A 23,143-nucleotide genomic window follows, 5' to 3' on the forward strand; every position below is an offset into this window, starting at 1 on the left:
CTGACTTTGGTCACAAACCTTGGATAAGCTTAAAGGTTTACTTATTTGAATCAATGAGACATCAAAAAGCAAAAACTTTTGGTTCCAGATCTCATTTTTTTTATTTTTAATTATATATACACACACACACACACACACATAAATATATATATATACATATACACACACACACATATATATATATATATATATATATATATATATATATATATATATATATATATATATACATGTTTTATTAATTACTTATTATTATTGATATTTTTTTATTATATATATATATATATATATATATATATATATATATATATATATATATATATATATATATATATATATATAAATTTATTTATTTTCCTTTTTTAATAATTTTATCTCTTTTCCTTTTTATAGTAATTTAAGGTTCCATGTTTATGCTTCTAATAACTTTCGTTGTCATAGACCTCTTTCAGCACAGTTTTGAATTTCTATGTGTCTATCACCAGTCTTCTATTTTTATTTTATTTTAACTGCCTTAATTTTACCCTCACTTAACCTTAAATACAGATTTGGGTTTTTGCATTTTTTAGATTGGAAATTTGTTTTATGTGTATGTGCATGTATATATATATATATATATATATATATATATATATATATATATATATATATATATATATATATATATATATAATTTTATTATTTTTATTTGTTTAATTATGTTCTTGTCATTACTCTTTAGTTTTTTTTTCTTTTTTTACTGACATTATTGTTGTTGTTGCTGGCACTATTATTAGTACTAATATTTAACAACCTGTATATCGGTTATTGCATGTATATCTATGCACTTTGCTATGTTTTTCTGTGTTCAAAAAATACAAAATTAAAGAAAAATTTGATGGAAAAAAATGTTGCATAAACCAGCTTCTTTTTAGCATCAAAAGAAAGACAGTTTTTAATTCTAAAATAAAAGCCTAAAATCCCTTAATCTTTCCACCAATTGCTGAATGGGAGACCTTAAAGAAAGTGTATCATCAATTTAAAGTCCAAGATATTTACTGGGAGACCAATTCAATCTCTGCACCATGAGTAGTAGTAATAGAAACTAGCATTTGCTTTTGCTTTGAATTTGAAAATTATTTAAGTTTTGTTTTATTGGCTATTATTACAAGTGTAGTTTTATTCGTTTTACTTTACCTAATAGAACAAGACAATAGACAGCTTTTGAGGTGTGGTGTGATGTGGAATGAAGATCCAGCGTTTTCTAACCTCCACCCATTGCCCTGCTTATGTAAAGAAGTTATCTCTGATGTTCAAGCTGCAACACATTAAAGCCTCTGGATGACTTCATAGTGAAACCAGAGCTTTTTACAACAGTCATTAACCATGTCATAACTAGGACTGATGCAACCATATGCCGCGCTGCCGACTGACGGATCTGCTAAATGACAAACCTAAGCCTGAAGTATTGGAGAAACGCTGAACTATTTATGTTTCTAAAACCATTCGTTTTAAGTGTTTAACGAGGCATAAAAGAAGCAGGATGAGAAATGTGATCGCCACAAACTCAATGGAGCTCTTGAGTTCTGCTGGTGAACTTTGCATATGTCCTGTTTTCATAAAGTCGAAAGTAGAAAGAAAGAGGATTTTAAGCCGAAACTGTAGATTCATTCTGCAAGTAATGGCCTACAGGCACTTTAAGAGTAAAATATACAGTAGTCAACATTTGAAGTAGATCAAAAAAGGTCATCAAAGTTGTCCAAAGACAAAAATAAGTGTTTATTAAATATTTTGAGGAGGACTTTGATGAAAGTTGTGATCCACTTCAAATGTTGGCTACTGTGTGTATGTGTACAGTTGAAAGCAGAAGTGTAGATACGCTGTATAAAAAGGCACATAACCATTTAAAAAAGTCAGATGTTAATGGGACTAAACTTTTCCTCTTTTAGGTAAGTTCGGATTTTCACATTTGTTTCTGTTTCTTAAAGCAGAATAATGAGAGAGATATTTTATTAAGAAATTGTTATAACTTTTCTTGAAAGTCAAGTTTACATACTATAAGATTATTCTGCCTCTGAAAAAGCTCAGATGATGATGTCAAGGTTTTGGAAGTTTCTGATTGGCTAATTGACAACATTTGAGTTAATTGGAGGCACAGCTGTAGAACAGTATTACAGGAAAACCTCAAACACACTGCTGCCTTGTGTGACAACATGGGAAAATCAACAAGCCACAATCAACAACAAAGCCAGATTACAATTAGCTGAATTACACTGGGGAGAAGACTCATTTCTGGAGACATATCCTGTGCTCTGATGGAACTAAGATTGAACTGTTTGGCCATAATGAACAGTGTTACATTTGGAGGACAAAGGGGGAAAGCTTACAAGCCAAGGAACACCATCCCAACTGTGAAGTATGGGGGGGGGCAGCATTATGTTGTGGGGCTGTTTTGTTGCAGGTCCACTTCACAGCATAGATGGCATCATGAAGAAAGAACATTATGTAGAAATACTGAAGCAACATCTCAAGACATCAGCCAGGAAATTAAAACTTGGCCACAAATGAGTCTTCTAAACAGACCATGACCCTAAGCATACTGCCAAATGAGTTCAAATGTCTTTTAAGGACAACAGAGTGAATGTTTTGGAGTGGCCATCACAAAGCCCTGAGCTCAATCTAATAGAAAATTTGTGGGCAGAGTTGAAAAAGCTTGTGCGAGCAAGACCAATAAATCTGACTCAGTTACACCTATTCTGTCAGGAGGAATGGGCCAAAATTCCTGCAAACTATTGTGAGAAGCTTGTGGAAGGATACCCAAAACATTTGACCAAAGTTATACAGTTTAAAAGCAAAGCTAAACAAATACCAAGGAAATGTGTGCAAACTTTCGACTGTCTATAAATTAATAAAAAAAAAATTCTCTCATTATTCTGGCATTTAGCAAATGTAGATCATTTAGGTAATCCTAACAGACTTAAAATAGTAAACATTTAGTATGATTTACCAGCAGACATTTAAAAAAAATGGTTATGTTCCTTTTTTAGAGTTCTCTTTGACTCATTGATTAGAAAAGCTGCTTTATTGACAAATGTTTTATGCGATATTCCAGTTGTTTGCATATGTTTAATTCACATACTTGAAGGGAAACATCTAGGAAGGTCTTATGGCATAAAACAATTGAACAAGGAAATGAACATTATTTCCAAGATTATTACCTCAGACATTCAGAAATTCATTCATTCATTCATTCATTCATTCATTCATTCATTCATTCATTTTCCTTCAGTTTAGTCCCCTTTTTTATCTGAGGTCGCCACAGCGGAATGAACTGCCTACTAATCCAGCATATGTTTTACGCAGCGGATGCCCTTCCAGCCGCAACCCAGTACTGGGAAACACACACACGCACACTCATACACTACAGCCATTTCAGTCCAATTCACCCAGAGGACACCCATGCCAACACGAGGAGAACATGCAAACTCTACACAGAAATGCTAACTGACTTAGCTGGGACTTGAATCAGTGACCTTCTTGCTGTGAGGCCACAGTTCTAACCACTGAGCCAGTGTGCCGCATTTACCTTAAACAATCGTCTGTAAAAACAAGAAAAAAAGATTAGATCTTGTCCTCGTTCAATATCTCTTTTTGCTCTTTGTTCAGTTCCAAAAGTGTCTTTGAAGGATTGAGATCATACTTTGATTCAGAGAGTTTTGTGCTGATGGTGATTTTGTGCTTCTCCATTGTGACATTAATATTACCCTCTCCCATTTCAAAAGCCTTCATCACGGCCTCTTCACTTTTATTGTGAGCGAGTGAGAGATTTATAGCTTTTGTTACGACTCATCATAAAAACTGACATCATGTGTTACGGCCGGGTCAAATGGCAGAGGAAATTTTGTACATTTTCTCAAAATTTACTGTTACTAAACTAATTGCTAAAATGAAGTGTTTTTCAGCACTATTCAGTGCATTCCACAGGTTTGAAATACACTTGCGGTTGTAGCTGGATTAAACACAACTTTACGCACATAACATAAAGAGTTAACTATATGCAACAAATAAAGCTATTTATTTTTAAACAATAATTAAATTTATTATGACACTGTTATACACTGTTTCTTGTTAATGAAATAAAGTGAAAAAAATGGGTCCCACTTTATATTAAGTGTCCTTAACTATTATGTACTTGCATCAAAAAATAAATACAATGTACTTACTGTGTTCATAATGTATTTGAGAACACTTGTGGTGCTCTTGAGTTGGGATATGGACAGGTTTGGTGGCATGGGTAGGTTTAAGGGTGGGTTAAGGTGTAAGGGATGGTCAACAGTGTACTTACAAATGTAAGTTAATTACAGATTTAATTACATACAGGTGTTTAATCAAGCATAAGTACACAATAAATACATGTATTTGCACAATAAGTACATTGTAACAAACTATTAATCCCTGTGTAAGTACATATTGGTTAAGGCTACTTAATATAAAGTGGGACCAAAAAATGACATTTTCGTTTTCCACAATTTTTTTATGCTAATCAAGTACCATATGCACCCACTGACAGGCAAAATCTGCATCTCTCTCTTTCAAGTTCAGAGCAAACTTGAAGTCCAAAGATTTTTAGATATGTATATAAAATAGCCTATGTAATATATTAACATCATCAAATAAATGAAACAATCGGCAAATGAGAAATACATGACAGAAAAAGGAATAAAAACAGACAAAATCTCTAAAATGTCTCATAATTATAAGAGTAAAACTTCTAGATTATTTAAAGAAGACAAATGTGTTGATTAACCATTACTAATGGAGTACATACAGTTGAAAGCAGAAGTGTACATACACTGTGTAAAAAGGCACATAACCATTTTAAAAAGTCAGATGTTAATGGGACTAAACTTTTTCTCTTTTAGGTAAGTTCGGATTATCAAATTTGTTTCTGTTATGCTTAATAGCAGAATAATGAGAGATATTTTTTGAGAAATTGTTATAATTTTTCTTGAAAGTCAAGTTTACATACATTAAGATTATTCTGCCTCTGAAAAAGCTCAGATGATGATGTCAAAGTTTTGGAAGTTTCTGATTGGCTAATTGACAACATTTGAGTTAATTGGAGGCACAACTGTAGAACAGTATTACAGGAAAACCTCAAACACACTGCTGCCTTGTGTGACAACATGGGAAAATCAACAAGCCACAATCAACAACAAAGCCAGATTACAATTTGCAGAATTACACTGGGGAGAAGACTCATTTCTGGAGACATGTCCTGCGCTCTGATGGAGCTAAGATTGAACTGTTTGTGATAATGACCAGTGTTACATTTGGAGGACAAAGGGGAAAGCTTACAAGCCGAGGAACACCATCCCAACTGTGAAGTATGGGGGGCAGCATCATGTTGTGGGGCTGTTTTGCTGCAGGAGGGACTGGTCCACTTCACAGCATAGATGGCATCATGAAGAAAGAACATTATGTAGAAATACTGAAGCAACATCTCAAGACATCAGCCAGGAAATTAACACTTGGCCACAAATGGGTCTTCCAAACAGACCATGACTCTTAGCATACTGCCAAATTAGTTCAACTGTGCTTTAAGGACAACAGAGTGAATGTTTTGGAGTGGCCATCACAAAGCCCTGAGCTCAATCCTATAGAAAATTTGTGGGCAAAGTTGAAAAAGCTTGTGCGAGCAAGACAGCCAACAAATCTGACTCAGTTACAGCAATTCTGTCAGGAGGAATGGGCCAAAATTCCTGCAAACTATTGTGAGAAGCTTGTGGAAGGATACCCAAAACATTTGACCAAAGTTATACAGTTTAAAAGCAAAGCTAAAAAAATATCAAGGAAATGTGTGTGAACTTTCGACTGTCTAGAAATTAATAAAAAGATCATTATTCTGGCATTTAGCAAATGTAAATCATTTAGGTAAACCTAACAGACCTAAAATTGTAAATGTTTAGTATGATTTACCAGCAGACATTTTTAAAGAAATGGTTATGTTCCTTTTTTTTAGAGTGTGTCTCAACTTCTGGTTTCAACTGTATATTTTGCAACCAGTTTAGATCAGTCATTTCATCCTAGATAGAGTCATTTGGATAAACAAACAAATTATTGTATGTCGCTCTCTCACAACTGTGCGTGCGCAGTCAGCTGAGAAGCCAATCAAAAGTAGGCTTCAGTAAAAATTGCATACGAGATATAGAAGCATAAGTTGAATCCTGGACATTTTATGAAATTTAGAACCGGGCCGGTGTAAAGAAATCGAGTGCCAAAAAGGCGTGTCTGTGTGGGTGTGCAGAGCATGTGAGACTGTCTGTGAAGTTTGACTGATCTCGCACTCACACAACAAAACGGGTAAACAAGAGAAGACTTTCCACTACTTAATCGATCACGAATGTTTGGTTATATTGGGCAGAAACAAAAAAATCTAAGATGATGATGATAATAACAGCAAAAAAATGTGTCACTAAATATATTTTGGGGCCCATTAATATGGTTATATAACTGTGTTTAATCTACATATAAAAGTGGTTTTCCCTTTATCTAAAATGTCTTTTTGACCAATAGTCAGACTTTTTTTGACTAAAATAGCCTTGATTCTTACTCCATCATCTTGTTTGCTTTGCTGTGTAAATGCAAGTAGTCAGCTCCACACGTGCCCTTACATCACTGTCGTCCAGGGTTCAGAGGTCAGGCATCATTTGTTCACAACACATGTCCTCATCTGCCATCCTCTGCTTAGATTAGCAGCACGTTCATTGGGCTGGAAACCTGTTTAAGCAACTGTTCCCAAAGCCCAGAACAAAGACGTGAAGAGAAAGTCTCCAGTGCTTCATTTCCAGAGCAGGCGGCGACCAGAAAGCAACACCAGCAGTCACTTTCTTCTGGAAACCTTTCCTCCTTTATTCATGCTCAGAGTCCTGTTTGCAGCACATTAGGTAAGGGATGCTATTTTAGGATGTTTTCTTTAAGTTGCTTGAATAGTGTATGTAGGATGAAGATTTTATTTTATTGGAATTAACTAATTTTGTAGTTATTAGTTTCAACTGGGGCAGCACAGTGGCTCAATGGTTAGCACCTCAAAGTAAGAAGGCTGCTGGTTCAAATCTCAGCTGGGTCAGTTGGCATTTCTGTGTGGAGTTTGCATGTTCTCCCCTTGTTGGCGTGGGTTTCCTCTGCGAGCTCCGGTTTCCCCCACAGTCCAAAGAGGTGTTATATGTGAATTGGAGGAACTAAATTTGCCGTAGTCCTGTGTGAAATTGAGTGTGTATGTTTCCCAGTACTAGGCATCTGCTGTGTAAAACATATGCTAGAATGGTTGGTGGTTCATTCCGCTGTGGTGACCTCTGAAATATAGACTTAAGCTGTGAATGAATCGCACTGTACAATAACAATAAGTGGACTTAAAGAGAGTAAACCCGTTGCCGTATAATTAAGAAGTAAACAAACTGTTCATAATTATAACAGTGAAGTCAATGGGTTTACTGACTTTAAGTTAAATCAACTTGTTGCCTTTAAAGCAATGGGTTTACTCAAATTTAAAGTAAAGTAACTAATAGCTTTTTACAGTGCAGGATGGGGTTTTGTTTAATTGTTTTTATTGATTTAGCTTCGTTCAAGTTCTGCTTTCTTTCTTTTTTTCATTTATCTATTTATTGTAAATTCCCTGTCTCGTTTAATGCATTTGGTTTGCTTTTTGTAGATCTTGCTGACAGGTTAACAAAGAAACAACACCCTGTACGTTTAAAGATTTCCTTTGTTTTAAATCTCCCTTACCCCCTAAAACATCCTTGGAGACATAGCAAGAATTAAAACTGCATTTGCATGTTCTTGATTTTGCATTACACATCTTTGCTAAAAATAAATAAATAAATAAATTAATTAAAGGGAGGACGACTCTAATAAAAACTTGCTGATCTGCTATTTTTAGATATTTAGTTAGAGTGTGGGTTTTGCTTGATTGTTTTCTTTGATTTAGCTCCGCTCAAGTTTTTATTTTTGTATTTTTTGTAAATTCAGGGTCTCATTTAATGCATTTGCTTCGTTTTATATAAAAGGTTAACAAAAAAACAACAACCTGGACTTTTATAGACTTCCTTTGTGTTGCATCTCCCAATACCCTTCTATAAGATCTTTGGAGACGTAACAAGGGTTAAAACCTTAAATCTGCATCTTCAGTCCTGTAATGTGAAGCCATTTTTCTTTTCTTTTTTATCTTGATTTTGCATTACACATCTTTGCTCCAAAAAAAAAAAAAAAAAACACATCAAGGGAGGACGACTCCAATAAAAACACGCCAATCTACTATTTTTAGATTAGTTAGGGCGGGATGTTTTTTTTAAATTTATTTTAATTATTATAAATATTTTTGATCTATTTTTGTAAATTCCCCGTCTCATTTAATGCATTTTCTTTGCTTCTTGTAGATCTTTTCTGCGATCTTACTGACAAAGGTTAACAAAGAAACAACAACCTGGACATTTAAATTGATTTTCCTTTAAGTTTCACATCTCCCATACCCCCCTAAAAAAACATTTGGAGATGTAACAAGAAGTGAAACTTTAAATCTGCATCTTCAATCCTGGAACGTGAAGCCGTTTTTTGTTCTTGATTTTGCATTGAACACCCTTTCTCCAAAAAAAACTAAAGAAATCAGGAGAGGACGACTTCAATAAAACAATGCAGATCTGCTATTAGATATTTAGTTAGAGTGGGGTTTTTGTTGGATTGTTTTCTTTGATTTAGCTCCGCTCACCTGTTTTTTTATTCACCTGTAAATTCATCGTCTCAATTAATGCATTTTCTTTGCTTCTTGTAGATCTTTTTTGCAATCTTACTGACAAAGGTTAACAAAGAAACAACAACCTGGACATTTAAAGATTTCCTTTTTAAAGGTTTCCTTAATGCATTTCCAATACCCTCCTAAAAACATCTTTGGAGATTTAACAAGAATTAAAACCTTAAATCTGCATCTTCACCCCTGGAACGTGAAGCCTTTTTTGATTTTGCCTTAAACTTTAAACTTTTAAAACTTTTCTCCAAAAAAAAAAAAAAATGAGGCGAGGAAAACTTTATTAAAAACATCTGCTTTATTTAGATTTTTATTTAGAGTTGGGTTTTTTGTTTGATTAGATTTCTTTGTTTTAAATTATTATTATTATTATTTTATAAATTTATTGTAAATTCGCCGTCTCATTTTCTTTGTTTTTTGTAGATCTTTTCTGGAATCTTTTTGACAGATTACCAGAAACAACAACCTGAACATTTAAAGATTTCCTTTGTTTTACATCTCCCAAACCCTCCTAAAAACATCTTTCGAGACAAAACAATAATTAAAACCAATCTGCATCTTCAATCCTGGAATGTGAAGCCATTTTTTTTCCCCCTTAATTTGCATAAAACAAAACAAAAAAAAAATTCAAGGGAAGCACGACTCCAATAAAACATGCCGATGTGCTATTTTTAAATATTTACAGAAAGTGAGCTGCTTCTGTGCACGGCCAGACTGCGAGGGTCACCCAGAGGTCTCCTTATCTGTTCTCAGTCACAGAGGAAGTTTTGACAGCCAGACTTTACAACCTCCTCTTTGCTTTTTTTGCACAAGCTCTGACAGAAACAGAGCGGTGACTTCATCCCTCATTCACGAAAGCTTCCCCTCCTCTTTCTCTCTCTCTCTCTCTCTCTCAGTCATGCCAGCCGTGTTCCTCTTGCTGCGCTCTCTGGTTGTCCGACTCTTCGGTAGTAGATTAGCAGCGTCAGGCGTGCAGCTCCTCCGCAGGATCCTGACGACAGCGACTGGGCATCTCGGAACCGTCCTGCGCAACATCTGGGAGCGGATCAGCTCACAGCAGTCCAAAGAAGCCATCCTGGGCTGCGTCCTGTGCCTTCTTAACATGCACAAGAAGGTGGACAACTGAAATTACACGCGAGACAACAAGACTTCTAATTTTTGTATTTTCCATTTTTGTTTAAATCTCAGACTTGAGGACAGATCGGTTCGCAGGAGTCCAAGGAAGATAATTTCAGCATGCACAAGAAGGCGGAGAACTAATGGCATGCACAAGAACTACATTTCTGATTTTGCATTTTTTGGAGGAGTTGATTTTATTTAAATCTCCGATCTGAGTACAGATCAGTTCGCAGGAGTCTTTTTTTTGCATGCACAAGGCAGAAAGCTACAATCACATGTTCAAGAACTTGCATGCACAAGAACTACATTTCTGATTTTTGTGCTTTGCTTTTTTTTTTAATCTCAGATCTGAGGACAGATCAGTTCAGGAGTCCAAGGAAGACATTTTCATCATGCATAAGAAAGCAGACAACTACAATAGTGTGCACCAGAACTAGATTTCTGATATAGTAATTTTTTTATTTGATTTAAATCTCTGATTTTAGAACGGATCAGTTCGCAGGCATCAGAGTAAGCCATTCTCAACATGAACATGATGGCGGACGACTGAAATTACATGCACAAGACTTAAACTTTTAATTCTGTATTTAGTTTTTTCGCTTAATTTTTGTTTTTATTCTCAGATCTGAGAACCGATCCGTTCACAGGAGTCCAAGGAAGCCTTAATCAACACGAACATGATGGTGGACAACTAAAATTGCATGCCTAAGGACTGAATTTTTAATTCGAGTTTTGTAATATTTACAGTCACTGTCATTGTTGTTTTAAATCTCACATCTGAGATCGGATCAGTTCAGAGGAGTCAAAGGAAGTCTCAAGAGTTTGTTTTCATGCTTAAGAACTTGAATTTCATCTGCACTCCATATTTTTATTTATTTATATATTTTTAATCTCACATCTGAAAACGGATCAGTTCCCTGGAGTCTAAGCAAGTCCTTCTCAATATCCACAAGAGCTAAAAATTTCATGCACAAGAACTTTATTTCTTAGTTTTTATTTACACTCCAAATCATTTGTGTTTTACATTTGGGAACAGCGGATCAGTCCAAGGAGACCATACTGTGGTACATTTTGTGCAACCTCAGCATGCACAAGAAAGTGGACAACTAAATGTTCATGCACACATGCTACATATCAGACTTTTTGGCTTCGTTTAAACACTAAATAATTCTTATAATCAGTTTTTCTCGCATCTGGAAGTCCAAGGAAGTCATTTGTATCTTGTGCAATCTCAGCAATTTCATGCACAAGAACTCAATTATTAAATTTAGATTTTTAAAATCTTATTTAAACACCAAATTAGGTTTATTATTATTATTATTATTTTTTTTTTTATCTCACATCTGGCAGTCCAAGGAAGCCATGCTTTTCTGCATCTTGTGCATTCTCAACAATTTTAATGCACAAGAACTACATTTCTGATTCTCTTGTCTATTCACGCTTCAAATAAAAATTCAATCTCCTGCTGAGCACTAAACCATGTCGGAGAGCATCGTGAGAAAAATCCAGCCTTTCACCATCAGGACCAAACTCTCAGCGCCAGCCGTCACACCAAAGTGCTCCGACTTTCATGATGATTACCTTCCAAACCGGACATTTTCAGACAGCTGCAAACTGCGGCACCTAAACGAGCAGGTGTGTCTCTATCTGAACCAGCATGAAGACGAATCCTCTGTTTCTCCCAACCCTGCGTCCAGATCCATCCGCAAGATCACCATTTCCAGCCAGATGGACGCGCTCACTGCAGGCATGGAGCTGAAGAATATTAACAACAACAACAACAACAGCAAAGCCTCCAACACACAGCTGCCTAAAATAGTGGGTGTCAGCTGTGAAAACAAACCCAACACTCATTTTAAGGTAAGACACACTTTGTATTGTTGTTATTTATAGGTTAAGGCATGATTTTCAGCCCTGCTGTGAAATTTTTATTATTATTTTTTAAATATTTACCAAATGAAAGAGTGTTTTCAGCACTTTTGTAAGCGTATTAGCTGTAATAACAGATTTTTGATAGCGAGTTTCTTCGGTTTTTGTCATGATGATAGTACTTTACTATTTTGTAGGATACTTGTATTCAGCTAAAAGTGTAATTCAAAGGCTTAACTAGGTTAATTATGTTAATTAGGCAAGTGATTTTACAACAGGGGTTTGTTCTGTAGCCAATCAAATAAAAAAAAAAATCTCTTATGAGGACTAATAATACATAAAATAGTGGGTGTCCGCTGTGAGAACAAACCTGACACACATTTCAAGGTAAGACACTTTGTATTGTTGTTATTTAGTTCAAGACATGATTTTTAGCCATACGGTGACATTTTATATATATATTTATTTATTTATTACATTTCAACAAATTGTTTAAACATAATACCTTTAATAGACTAGTTTTTTTTTAAACAAACTTTTGTCTGTAAAAATCCTTTGTTATCCCAACACATCTCAATTAACCTAATAGTTTTTACAAATTTAACTGAATTGAATATAAAGCAATGAGGTTGTCCTAAAAACCTTTGTTTCAACTCATTTCAAATAAGTCGTTTAAACAAGCAGCAAAAGCCATTTTTCAGTGCATTACTTAATACTTCACTACTTATTTTTGCAAGTATTCAATCTAAAGTGTGTTTAAAGGCTTAACTAGGTTAATTATGTTTATAATTAATAAAAAATGAATAAATAAATCTCTTATGAGGGCTAATAATAAATAAAATAGTGGGTGTCAGCTGGGAGGACAAACCTGACACACATTTCAAGATAAGACACACTTTCTATTGTTGTTATTTAAAGTTTAAGGCATAATTTTTAGCCCTGCTGTGACATTTTATATATATTTATTTATTTTTTACATTTCACCACATTTTTTTAAACATAATACCTTTAGACTAGTTTTTAAACAAACTTTTGTCTGTAAAAATCCTTTGTTATCCCAACACATCTCAATTAACTTAATAGTTTTTACAAATTTAACTGAATTGAATATAAAGCAATAAGGTTGTCCCAAAAACCTTTGTTTCAACTCATTTCAAATAAGTCGTTTAAACAAGCAGCAAAAGCCATTTTTCAGTGCATTACTTAATACTTCACTAGTTATTTTGCAAGTATTCAATCTAAAGTGTGATTTAAAGGCTTAACTAGGGTAATTATGTTCATAATTAATAAAAAATGAATAAAAAAATCTCTTGAGGGCTAATAATAATAAAAATAGTGGATGTCAGCTGTGAGAACAAACCTGACACACATTTCAAGGTACGACACACTTTGTATTGTTGTTCTTTATAGGTTAAGGAATGATTTTTAGCCCTACTGTGACATTTTATATATATTTATTTATTTTTTACATTTCAATACATTTTTTAAACATAATACCTTTAATAGACTAGTTTTTTTTAAACAAACCTTTGTCTGTAAACATCCTTTGTTATCCCAACACATCTCAATTAACTTAATAGTTTTTACACATTAAACTGGATTGAATATAAAGCAATGAGGTTGTCCTAAAAACCTTTGTTTCAACTCATTTCAAATAAGTAGTTTAAACAAGCAGCAAAAGCTATTTTTCAGTGCATTACTTAAAGGGCCATGAAACCCCCTCGTTTCAGCAGAGTGTTTTCACACCTCTACTTTGGAAAAAGTCAGAAAAGTGGGCGTGTCCAGCTCTGTTTAGGGGGGAGTGTCGGAGGAACTAAAGTGGGTGGGTGTGGGAGTGTCTATTTGGGCACGCGCGAGTTTCAGTCAAAATACACACAGGAGAAAGAGATGGTGTTTAACCTACATGGACATCTGTAGTCGAATTATTTGCCAAATTATTAAATGTTGGACTTTAACTGCAGTTTGGCTCTTTCATTCAGGGAATTCATTCATGCCCCTCGCGACAAACGAGATATTTGATTCGAGGATCTGCTCTAAGCGTGTATTTTTCATGCAATGTTTGATACCGCACGGCGAATGAGAAAAAAAAAACTCTGCATTTCCCGGAAACTTAGATGCACACGGCAGGTAGCGTCAGAAAGCCGCGTGTGTTATTCTGGTCACAAAATGCGGTGCTAACAAGTTTGCACTCAGTGCAATAGTTAACTTAATTCGATACGAACAAACTGAATAAACAAAGAGCACTGGTCGCTCACTTACCAAATCTGTAGAGACAGAACAATCACCAGCAACTAGAGCCGCGTCTTTATGAAGAGAATACTACAAGCAAATCCGGATCTCAGCGTTTGCAGATGAGAACAGCTCTCAGGTAAACAATAATCCTCCTTAGACACGTAAGTTATTGTTGTCGAGCGTCGCGTACACTGTAATCCACACGTGACTCCAGCTGCGCTCTCACAGAGAGAAAATGAAAACGAAACTTAATGGCAGCAAACTATAAAAGCAACACTTCACGCTTGTTTTGCAAACACAACGTGGCGTCTATGTGGTGTAAACACGGTGACAGTAATGAATATTAATGAAGTTGCACAATAGAGCGTGCTGATTGGTTTAAACCAAGCTTTACTCATGCATTAATGCATCACACTGTAAGACGTAATAAGACACACTCTGGCACAGACGTCCAGTCTGCACGCTGGAATACACGCTATTATGTCATGACCGTGACGCAGCCTCAAAAATTCGTTTCAAACAGGAAGTACGAATTTGCTTGAAACATTTCTATACAGCTTAAAGTGACATTTAAAGGCTTAACTAGGTTAATTAGGTTAACTAGGCAGGTTAGGGTAATTAAGCAAATTATTGTATAACAATGGTTTGTTCTGTACACTATCGTTAAAAAAATTAGCTTAAAGAGGCTAATAATTTTGTCCCAAAAATGGTTTTAAATTTTTTTTTAAACTGCTTTTATTCTTGCCGAAATAAAACAAATAAGACTTTCTCCAAAAGAAAAAATATTATCAGACATACTGTGAAAATTTCCTTGCTCTGTTAAACATCATTTGGGAAATATTTAAAAAAGGGAAAAAAATCAAAAGGGGGCTAATAATTCTGACTTCAACTGTACTTAAAGTACACGTTACCCAAAATTTTACGCAAGTAAATACAGTATAACAAAGTAAATGAAATTCGCTACTACCCACCTCTGGACAACAGTGGTATGTAGACAATTGAAAAATAATTAATTCAAGCCAAACTCAAAGAAATCAGTATAATAATAAATAATATAATAGGAAATGTTTAGAACAAATGTCTTTGTTCTTTTAAACATCACTTGGGAAAAATATTTGAAAGAGCTTTCAAATTTCAAAGGAGGGCAAATAATTTTGTCTTCATTTGTATGAATGTGAAAGCACATCTGAAGAAATATCAGAGGAACATCAGTGTGGTTTTGTGTGCTTCAGATGAAGTGTTTATTATGTAACGCTGCTCTTCCTGGAATCACTGCTGAAGTTCAAATGATGTCAGAGTTTCAGCTGAAAGACTCTATTCTGTTCACATTCAGTGTGTGTTCAGGTTCAGTCGGGCTTGGTTGAGTGTGTTTAAGAGGGTCAGCAGGAGATAGCTTGAAGAAACACTCGCTCTGTTTATACTCTACAACAGTGGTTCTCAAACTGTGGTACGTGTACCACTAGTGGTACGCAGGCTTCCTTCTAGTGGTACACAGAGAAATTAAATATGTCATGTACATGCTACACACATTTCACAATTTATCAAAAATGATGTATATAATATGCCATATTTGACATATAGCCTATATTTCTGAGGTAATCTGCCACGTTTTTTAACTGTGCTGAGTTCTAGCTGTTTTACTGGGCCTACTACGCGACTGTATTTTAATACTGCTCATTTTGGTGGTACTTGGAGAGACAATTTTTTCCTGAGGTGGTACTTGATGAAAAAAGTTTGAGAACCACTGCTCTACAATATACAGCTGAAGTTAGAATTATTCGCCCTCCTGTGGATAATTTTAGTTTTCAAATATTTCCCAAATGATGTTGAACAGATTCAGGAATTTTTCACAGTATTTCCTATAATATTTTATCTTCTGGAGAAAGTCTTATTTGTTTTATTTAAGCTAGAATAAAATCCGTTTTTAATATTTTTAAAGTCATTTTAAGGTCAATATTATTAGCGTCTTAAGCAATATTTGTTTTGGATTGTCTACAAAACAAACCACTGTTATGCAATGACTTGCCTAATTGCCCCAATTAACCCAGTTAAGCCTTTGAATGTCACTTTAAGCTGTACACTGCAAAAAATGCTTTTCTTACTTAGATTTTTTGTCTTGCTTCTAGTCCAAATATCTATAAACTCTTATATCTAGAAGCATTTTCTAGGCAAGCAAAACATATTGTCTTGTTTTCAGAATTAAACTCCAATATTAAATGAGTTTTTCCTTAAAACAAGTTAAATAATCTGCCAATGGGGTTAACAAAATAATCTTTTTTTTTTTTTTGACATAAGATTATTTTGCTGACCCAATTGGAAGATTATTTAACTTGTTTTAATGAAAAACTCACTTCATTTTGGCATATTACATCTTAAAAAAAGACAATAAGTTTTGCTTGTCTAGAAAATTCTGCTTGATTTAAGAGTTTTTAGGTATTCGGACTAGAAACAGCACAAAAAATCTAAGTAAGAAAAGCAATTTTTGCGGTGTATAGAAGTGTCTTGAAAAACAACTAGTCGATTATTATTTGTTGTCATCATGGCAAAGATAAAATAAATCAGTTATTAGGAATGAGTTATTAAAACTATTATGATTGGAAATGTGTTGAAAAAAATCCTCTCCATTCAACAAAAAATGGGGAAAAATAAGATAATAATTCTGACTTCAACTATATTTATTAAATAATCAGTTTTAGTGACTTTTATTTCATCAAATTGAACAAAAATTTGTAAAGTTTCATTGGCAAGAAAAGCCAAAAATCAATCAATCAATCAATCAATCAATCAATCAATCAATCAATCATTAAATAATTTTATTTTATTTTATTTTATTTTTATTATATCTTTTTTTTTTCTTGTAACAATTTTTCCAGTAACAAAATTGTACATATGTTTTTTGTGGTTTTACTTTTTAATAATAATAAATCTAACTGATGGCTTTTTGTTTGTGTAGGTGTTGCTGTGTAAAGATGGAGAAAAGCAGTGCAGTGCCGACAGAGAGAAATACTCTTCTTCACCACAGGTATCGTCATGATTAACCAGAATTACCTGATTCATGAGAATACTCCCTGAAAAAACTCCCTGAGAGCACAATATAGGATTAACATCTTGTTCATTTAGTCTTTGATTTTCCGTTTATGTTTTTTATAGGCATTTTTCTCTTCACGGATGAAATATTAATCCAAAAGTATAAACAAACAAACAATTTAGTCACATTAAACTTAGATAAAAAGTGTATTTAAATTGTTTAACATGTAAGTGGTTATTGTTATAGGTGCTTAGTGGTAAGCACTGTAGCCTCACAGCAAGAAGGTTGCTAGTTTGAGTCTCGGCTGGGCCAGTTTGCGTTCCTATGTGGAGTTTGCATGTTCTCCCCGTGTTGGTGTGGGTTTCCTCCGGGTGCTCCAGTTTCCCCCACAATCCAAACACATGCGCTATAGGGGAATTGAATAAACTAAATTGGCCGCATATATGAGTGTGTGTGAATGAGTGTATATGGATGTTTCCCAGTACTGGGTTGCGGCTGGAGGGGCATTCGCGGTGTAAAACATATGCTGGAAGAGTTGGCAGTTCATTACGCTGTGGCGTCCACTGATGAATAAAGGGACTAAGCCGAAGGAGAATGAATGAATGAATGGTTATTGTTAAAAAGCTTATATTTAAGTTTATAAAGATTAAAGTAAACAAACATATAATATGTATACAAATATTTGAAGGATCATAAAGACTTTTCATGAAACATTTTCATGAGCTTTTTTATTTCCTTTTAATGAGAATGTTTTGGTGATTTTTATGTGTGTTTGCCACTTGTATTCATTATTCATGAGTGCTTTAATGTTTTTATTGTGTGGTCGTGTGTTAAAAAGAAATAATAATTTTTAGACAATTTATTTTTTATTTATCATATGTTTGTTATAGTGTTTATGTTATTATAATATTATAATATATTCAACTACTATTGTTGTTATTTTATCAAGAATTAATTTGCTTTGTTTTATTAAGTTTGTTTAAAAATTAATAATTGTTTTATATTTGCTTTTTGTTTGATTTTTTTGACATTTTCTGTCATTTTGAGTGATTTTTGTAATTTTCCACAGTATAAAATAATTGGTTTTGTGTTGTTGACACTTTTATTTTATTTATTTATTTTCTTTCAAATGTGCAAATTAGATTTGGTAATGAAAACATTAAGCCAAAAATGTATTATTGGTATTATTTTAACATTATTGATAAATCATTATAGTTTGTATAAATATTTTTAATTTAAGAATTAGTAAAAAATGTAATATAAAGTTTTGATTTTAAAATAATTTTATGGTGTGTTTTGTATTTTTTAATAGTGTATATAATTAGTCATCTCACAGTTTTATTCTTACAGTATTCTTACATTTTGTCATTTTAAAACATTGAGGTAAACAAAGAAAGTAAGAAAATGTGGCGTAATCGCTTGCATTGGAGAATTTTGCTGGCTTAATCCAATATAAATAATAAAAAACAACAGCTCCTCCTCTTCCGATAGCTCCTCCTCTCCATCATCAACTCCTCCCTTTCATCTTCAGCTCCTCCCCATTATCATCAGCTCCTCCCCTTCCTCATCAGCAGCTCCTCCCCATCATCTTCATCAGCAGCTCCTCCCCTTCATCACTAGCCCCTCCCCTTTATTATCGGCTCCTCCCCTCCATCAATTTCAGCTTCTCCCCTTCATCATTATCAGCTCCTCCCCTTCATCAGCAATAGCTCCTCCCCGTCATCATCAGCTTCTTCCTTTCATCAGCAGCTGCTCCCCTTCACCGTCAACTCCTCCCCTTCATCATCTGCTTCTACCCTTCATCATCAGCTCCTCCCCTTAATTCTCAGCTCCCCCCTTCACCATCAACTCCTCTCTTTCATCATCTGCTTCTTCCCTTCATCATCAGCTCCTCCCCTTAATTCTCAGCTCCCCCCTTCACCATCAACTCCTCTCCTTCATCATCTGCTTCTTCCCTTCATCATCAACTCCTCCCCCTCATTATCAGCTCCTCACCATCAACTCCTCCCCTACATTATCAGCTCCTCCCCTTCATTATCAGCTCCTCTCCTTCATCAGCTTCTTCCCTTTATTATCAGCTCATCTCCTTCTTTATCAGCCCCTCCCCCTCATCATTAGCCCCTCCCCTTCATCATTATCAACTGCTCCTTCATCCTCCTCCCTTTCATTATCAGCTTCTCACTTTCATCATCATCATCAGTTCCTCCCTTTAATCATCAGCTCCTCCTCTTCACTAACTCCTCCCCTTCATCAGCTCCTCCTCTTTCACCAGAAGCTCCTCCCCTTCACCATCAACTCCTCCCTTTTATCATAATCAGCTCCTTAACCATCATCAGCTCCTCCCAACATCATCATCAGCTCCTCCCCTTTACCATCAGCTCCTCCCCTTCATCATCAGCTCCTCACCATCATCAGCTCCTCCTCTTCATAAACTCCTCCGTTTCATCATCTTCAGCTCTTCTTCTTCATCACCAGCTCCTCCTCTTCATCATCAACTCCTCCCCTTCATCATCAGCTCCTTCTTTCATCATCAGCTCCTCCCCTTAATCCTTATTAGCGCCCCCCTTCATCATCAGCTCCTCCCCTTTATCATCACCTTCTCCCCTTTATCATCAGCTCCTCCCTTTCTTATTAGCTCCTCCCCTCAACATCAACTCATCCCCTTCATTATCAGCTCCTCCCCTCATCATTAGCTCCTCCTTTCATCATCAGCTCCTCCCCTTAATCTTTATTAGCTCCTCCCTTCATCATCAGCTCCTCCCCTTTATCATCAGCTCCTCCCCTCATCATCAGCTTCTCCCCTTCATCGTCATCAGCTCCTCCCCTTCATCGTCAGCTCCTCCCCTTTATCATCACCTTCTCCCCTTTATCATCAGCTCCTCCCTTTCTTTCTTATTAGCTCCTCCCCTCAACATCAACTCATCCCCTTCATTATCAGCTCCTCCCCTCATCATTAGCTCCTCCTTTCATCATCAGCTCCTCCCCTTAATCTTTATTAGCTCCTCCCTTCATCATCAGCTCCTCCCCTTCATCATCAGCTCCTCCCCTCATCATCAGCTTCTCCCCTTCATCGTCATCAGCTCCTCCCCTTCATCGTCAGCTCCTACCAATATCAGCAGCTCCTGCCCTTCTCCAGTAGCCCCTGCCACAGTAAATACCCAGATGGCATCTTGCACTTTATTTTACACTATTTAGACTACATAATGGCATAGATTAGTGCATAAGGATGTGATTTGAGACGCACCTAATGTGTTCATCATCTCCAGATCACACACAGTAAAGCCGCGCTCTTGTGACTCTTTCTGTTGTAAAGCGTCTGAAGCTCAGCCCTGACCTCAGTGATTTCCCTCTCCGGCGGTTTGTCCAGATGTAGTGAAGATAATGGGCTCTTGGAATTTAGGAAGTGATGTCAGCGGCGCAGCGGCCAAACCTAAAGAACTCATTATTTTAAGTGCTCAGCAGAGGAAAGCCAGTTTTTCCGGACGTTCGGGGTGAATGTCTGTGAAAAGACCCCACCTGTCACCTGACTCCAGACCCCACAGATCAGTGTTTACTCACAAACGCTAAAGCTGAATCAGCGCTCAAAACAAACACAGCGTCTGTCTGTGGGCCCGAGGCTTGAGTCACACCGTGTGGAAAACATGAGCTCATTCAGGATGGGGAGAGACCGGGAATCTCTGGATGAATGATGGACAATCTCCAATCTCAGACTAAAGCTGCAAGAACTGTCACTAGGATGGGTACTGTTACTCAGTTAAAATAGCTGGGTTAAACATACCCCAACATATAACCCAACTATAGGTTATTATAGCATCTTCCCAACTATAGTTTAATTTTAAAACAATGCATTCATTCATTTATTTTCTTGTCGGCTTAGTCCCTTTATTAATCTGGGGTCGCCACAGTGGAATGAACCGCCAACTTATCCAGCTCATTTTTAAACAGCGAATGCCCTTCCAGCCACAAACCATCTCTACAGAGAAACATTCACACACACTTATACACTACGGACAATTTAGTCTACCCAATTCACCATGTCTTTTGGCATCCACTTGCGTAAAACATATGCTGGATAAGTTAGTGGTTCATTCCGCCGTGGAGACCCCTGATGAATAAAGGGACTAAGCTAAAGGAAAATGAATGAATATAATGCTTTAATAGTTATATGTATATTTTCTAAATTTATTAAGTAGCAAGAACAAAGTCAGTTAATCTCTCTCAAAATGTGTTTGAAAATATGAAATATTATTGCTCAAATTCTTGTTAAAATATTATTATTATTTTTTTTTGCAGTGTCGTATTTTTGCAACAATATTATATTTATGCTCTGTGTTTGTGACGGTGATGATGTGTTAATGTGCTGATCATCACCGCAGATGTTTCCTGACTTTATTCACTGTGTCTCATTGTTCGAGCGGCTTTAAATGTGTCCTCGCCACAATCATCATCATCAGTGGCTTTCGCTTATGTAAGACTGTCTGACGGTTTTCAGTCTTGTAAACAGAGTCATTATGTGGTGAACGGGACACTTTTGTACTATTTGCTACAGTTTATACAGTTGAAGACAACAAAATTAAACAACATTATTATTGTAAAAGTGTTTCCCAAGTGTTGCTTATAAGAGAGGTCACATGTCTAAACATAATAGTTTTAATAACTAATTTCTAATAACCGATTTCTTTTATTTATTAGTTTATTTATTTATTTAAGTGGTTTGTTCTGTAGCCAATCGAAAAGTTTATATTTTAAGGGGGAGTTCGAGTCCCGGCTGGGTCAGTTGGCATTTCTGTGTGGAGTTTGAAAGTTCTCCCTGTGCTGATGTGGGTTTCCTTTGCATGCTCTGGTTTCCCCCACAGTCCAAACACATGTGCTATAGGGGAATTGAATAATTATTGTGTATGAGTGTGTAGTGTATGAGTGTGTGTGTGAATGAGTGTTTCACAGTACTGGGTTCCAGTTAAAAGTGCATTCTCTGCATAAAACATATTCTGGAATAGTTGGCGGTTCATTCCACTGTGGCAAACCCTGAAATACTTCAGACTTAAGCTGAAGAAAGATGAATAAATGAATGAATTTGATTATGTCAATTTTAGACTGGTTAAAGCAGACTCTAAATTAGCGGTCACCAAACTTGTTCCTGGAGGGCCGGTGTCCTGCAGATTTTACCTCCAACCCTAATCAAACACACCTGAACAAGCTAATCAAGCTCTTACTTGGTATACTTAAAACATCCAGGCTGGTGTATTGAGGCAAGTTGGAGCTAAACCCTGCAGGGAGACCGGCCCTCCAGGACCAGGATTGGTGAACTCTGCTCTAAATCATCAGTCCTCATCTTACTGGATTCGTCAGCTGCTTTTGACACTGTAAACCACCATATCCTACTATCTACGCTTGAGTCACTGGGTGTTGCAGGCACGGTTATTCAGTGGTTCGGATCTTACCTCTCTAACAGGTAATTCAGGGTGTCTTGGAGAGGAGAGGTGTCCAATCTACAGCATCTAAACACTGGGGTACCTCAAGGCTCTGTTCTTGGGCCAATTCTCTACATCTACACGTCATCTCTAGGACCAGTCATCCAGAAACATGGATTCTCCTACCACTGCTATGCTGATGATACCCAGCTATACCTCTCTTGTCATCCTGATGATCCCTCGGTTCCAGCTCGCATCTCAGCCTGCCTGTTGAATATTTCACACTGGATGAAAGATCATCATCTTCAGCTTAACCTCGCAAAAACGGAAATGCTAGAAGTTTCTGCCAACTCGACTCTACATCATAACTTTTCAATCCAGATGGATGGGGCAACGATTACTGCATCCAATATGGTGAAAAGCCTTGGAGTAATGATTGATGACCAACTAAACTTCTCTGACCACATCTCTAGAACTGCTCGATCGTGCAGATTCGCACTCTATAACATCAGAAAGATCCGACCCTTCTTATCTGAACATGCAGCTCAACTCCTTGTTCAAGCTCTTGTTCTCTCCAGACTGGACTATTGCAACTCTCTACTAGCCGGGCTTCCAGCTAACTCTATCAAACCTCTTCAGATGCTTCAGAACGCAGCAGCACGAGTGGTCTTTAACGAACCTAAAAGAGCACATGTCATTCCGCTA

General features: G+C 36.0%; 2 protein-coding genes and 1 long non-coding RNA gene across 10 annotated transcripts in view; all 3 read left to right on the plus strand.

The window, feature by feature from the left end:
* The window catches only part of LOC147834325 (protein myomixer-like), a 48,193-nt gene extending 37,551 nt beyond the window's left edge, over nucleotides 1-10,642 (plus strand). For 2 of the 3 annotated variants that reach the window (XM_087279854.1, XM_087279855.1), the window contains exon 3: nucleotides 9,676-10,642. In XM_087279854.1, the coding sequence (XP_087135980.1) occupies nucleotides 9,676-9,905 (230 nt within the window). In that variant the 3' untranslated portion in view covers nucleotides 9,906-10,642. Of the gene's footprint in view, nucleotides 1-6,813; nucleotides 6,927-9,675 lie in introns of those variants that run through there. The other variant, XM_087279856.1, reaches the window with a different exon arrangement.
* Nucleotides 1-23,143, plus strand: part of LOC147841212 (uncharacterized) — a 1,204,737-nt gene that overhangs the window by 195,912 nt on the left and 985,682 nt on the right. The gene's annotated exons all lie outside the window — the stretch shown is intronic.
* mymx (myomixer) overlaps nucleotides 9,718-23,143 on the plus strand; it is a 111,112-nt gene continuing 97,686 nt past the window's right edge. For all 6 annotated transcript variants that reach the window (XM_087279775.1, XM_087279778.1, XM_087279774.1 and 3 more), the window contains exons 1-2: nucleotides 9,718-11,758; nucleotides 16,953-17,021. In XM_087279775.1, the coding sequence (XP_087135901.1) occupies nucleotides 11,378-11,758; nucleotides 16,953-17,021 (450 nt within the window). In that variant the 5' untranslated portion in view covers nucleotides 9,718-11,377. The remainder of the gene's footprint in view (nucleotides 11,759-16,952; nucleotides 17,022-23,143) is intronic.

This window comes from Danio rerio, chromosome 13 (assembly GCF_052040795.2).
Source record: "Danio rerio strain M-AB ecotype USA chromosome 13, GRCz13ab, whole genome shotgun sequence".
Lineage (NCBI taxonomy): Eukaryota > Metazoa > Chordata > Actinopteri > Cypriniformes > Danionidae > Danio > Danio rerio.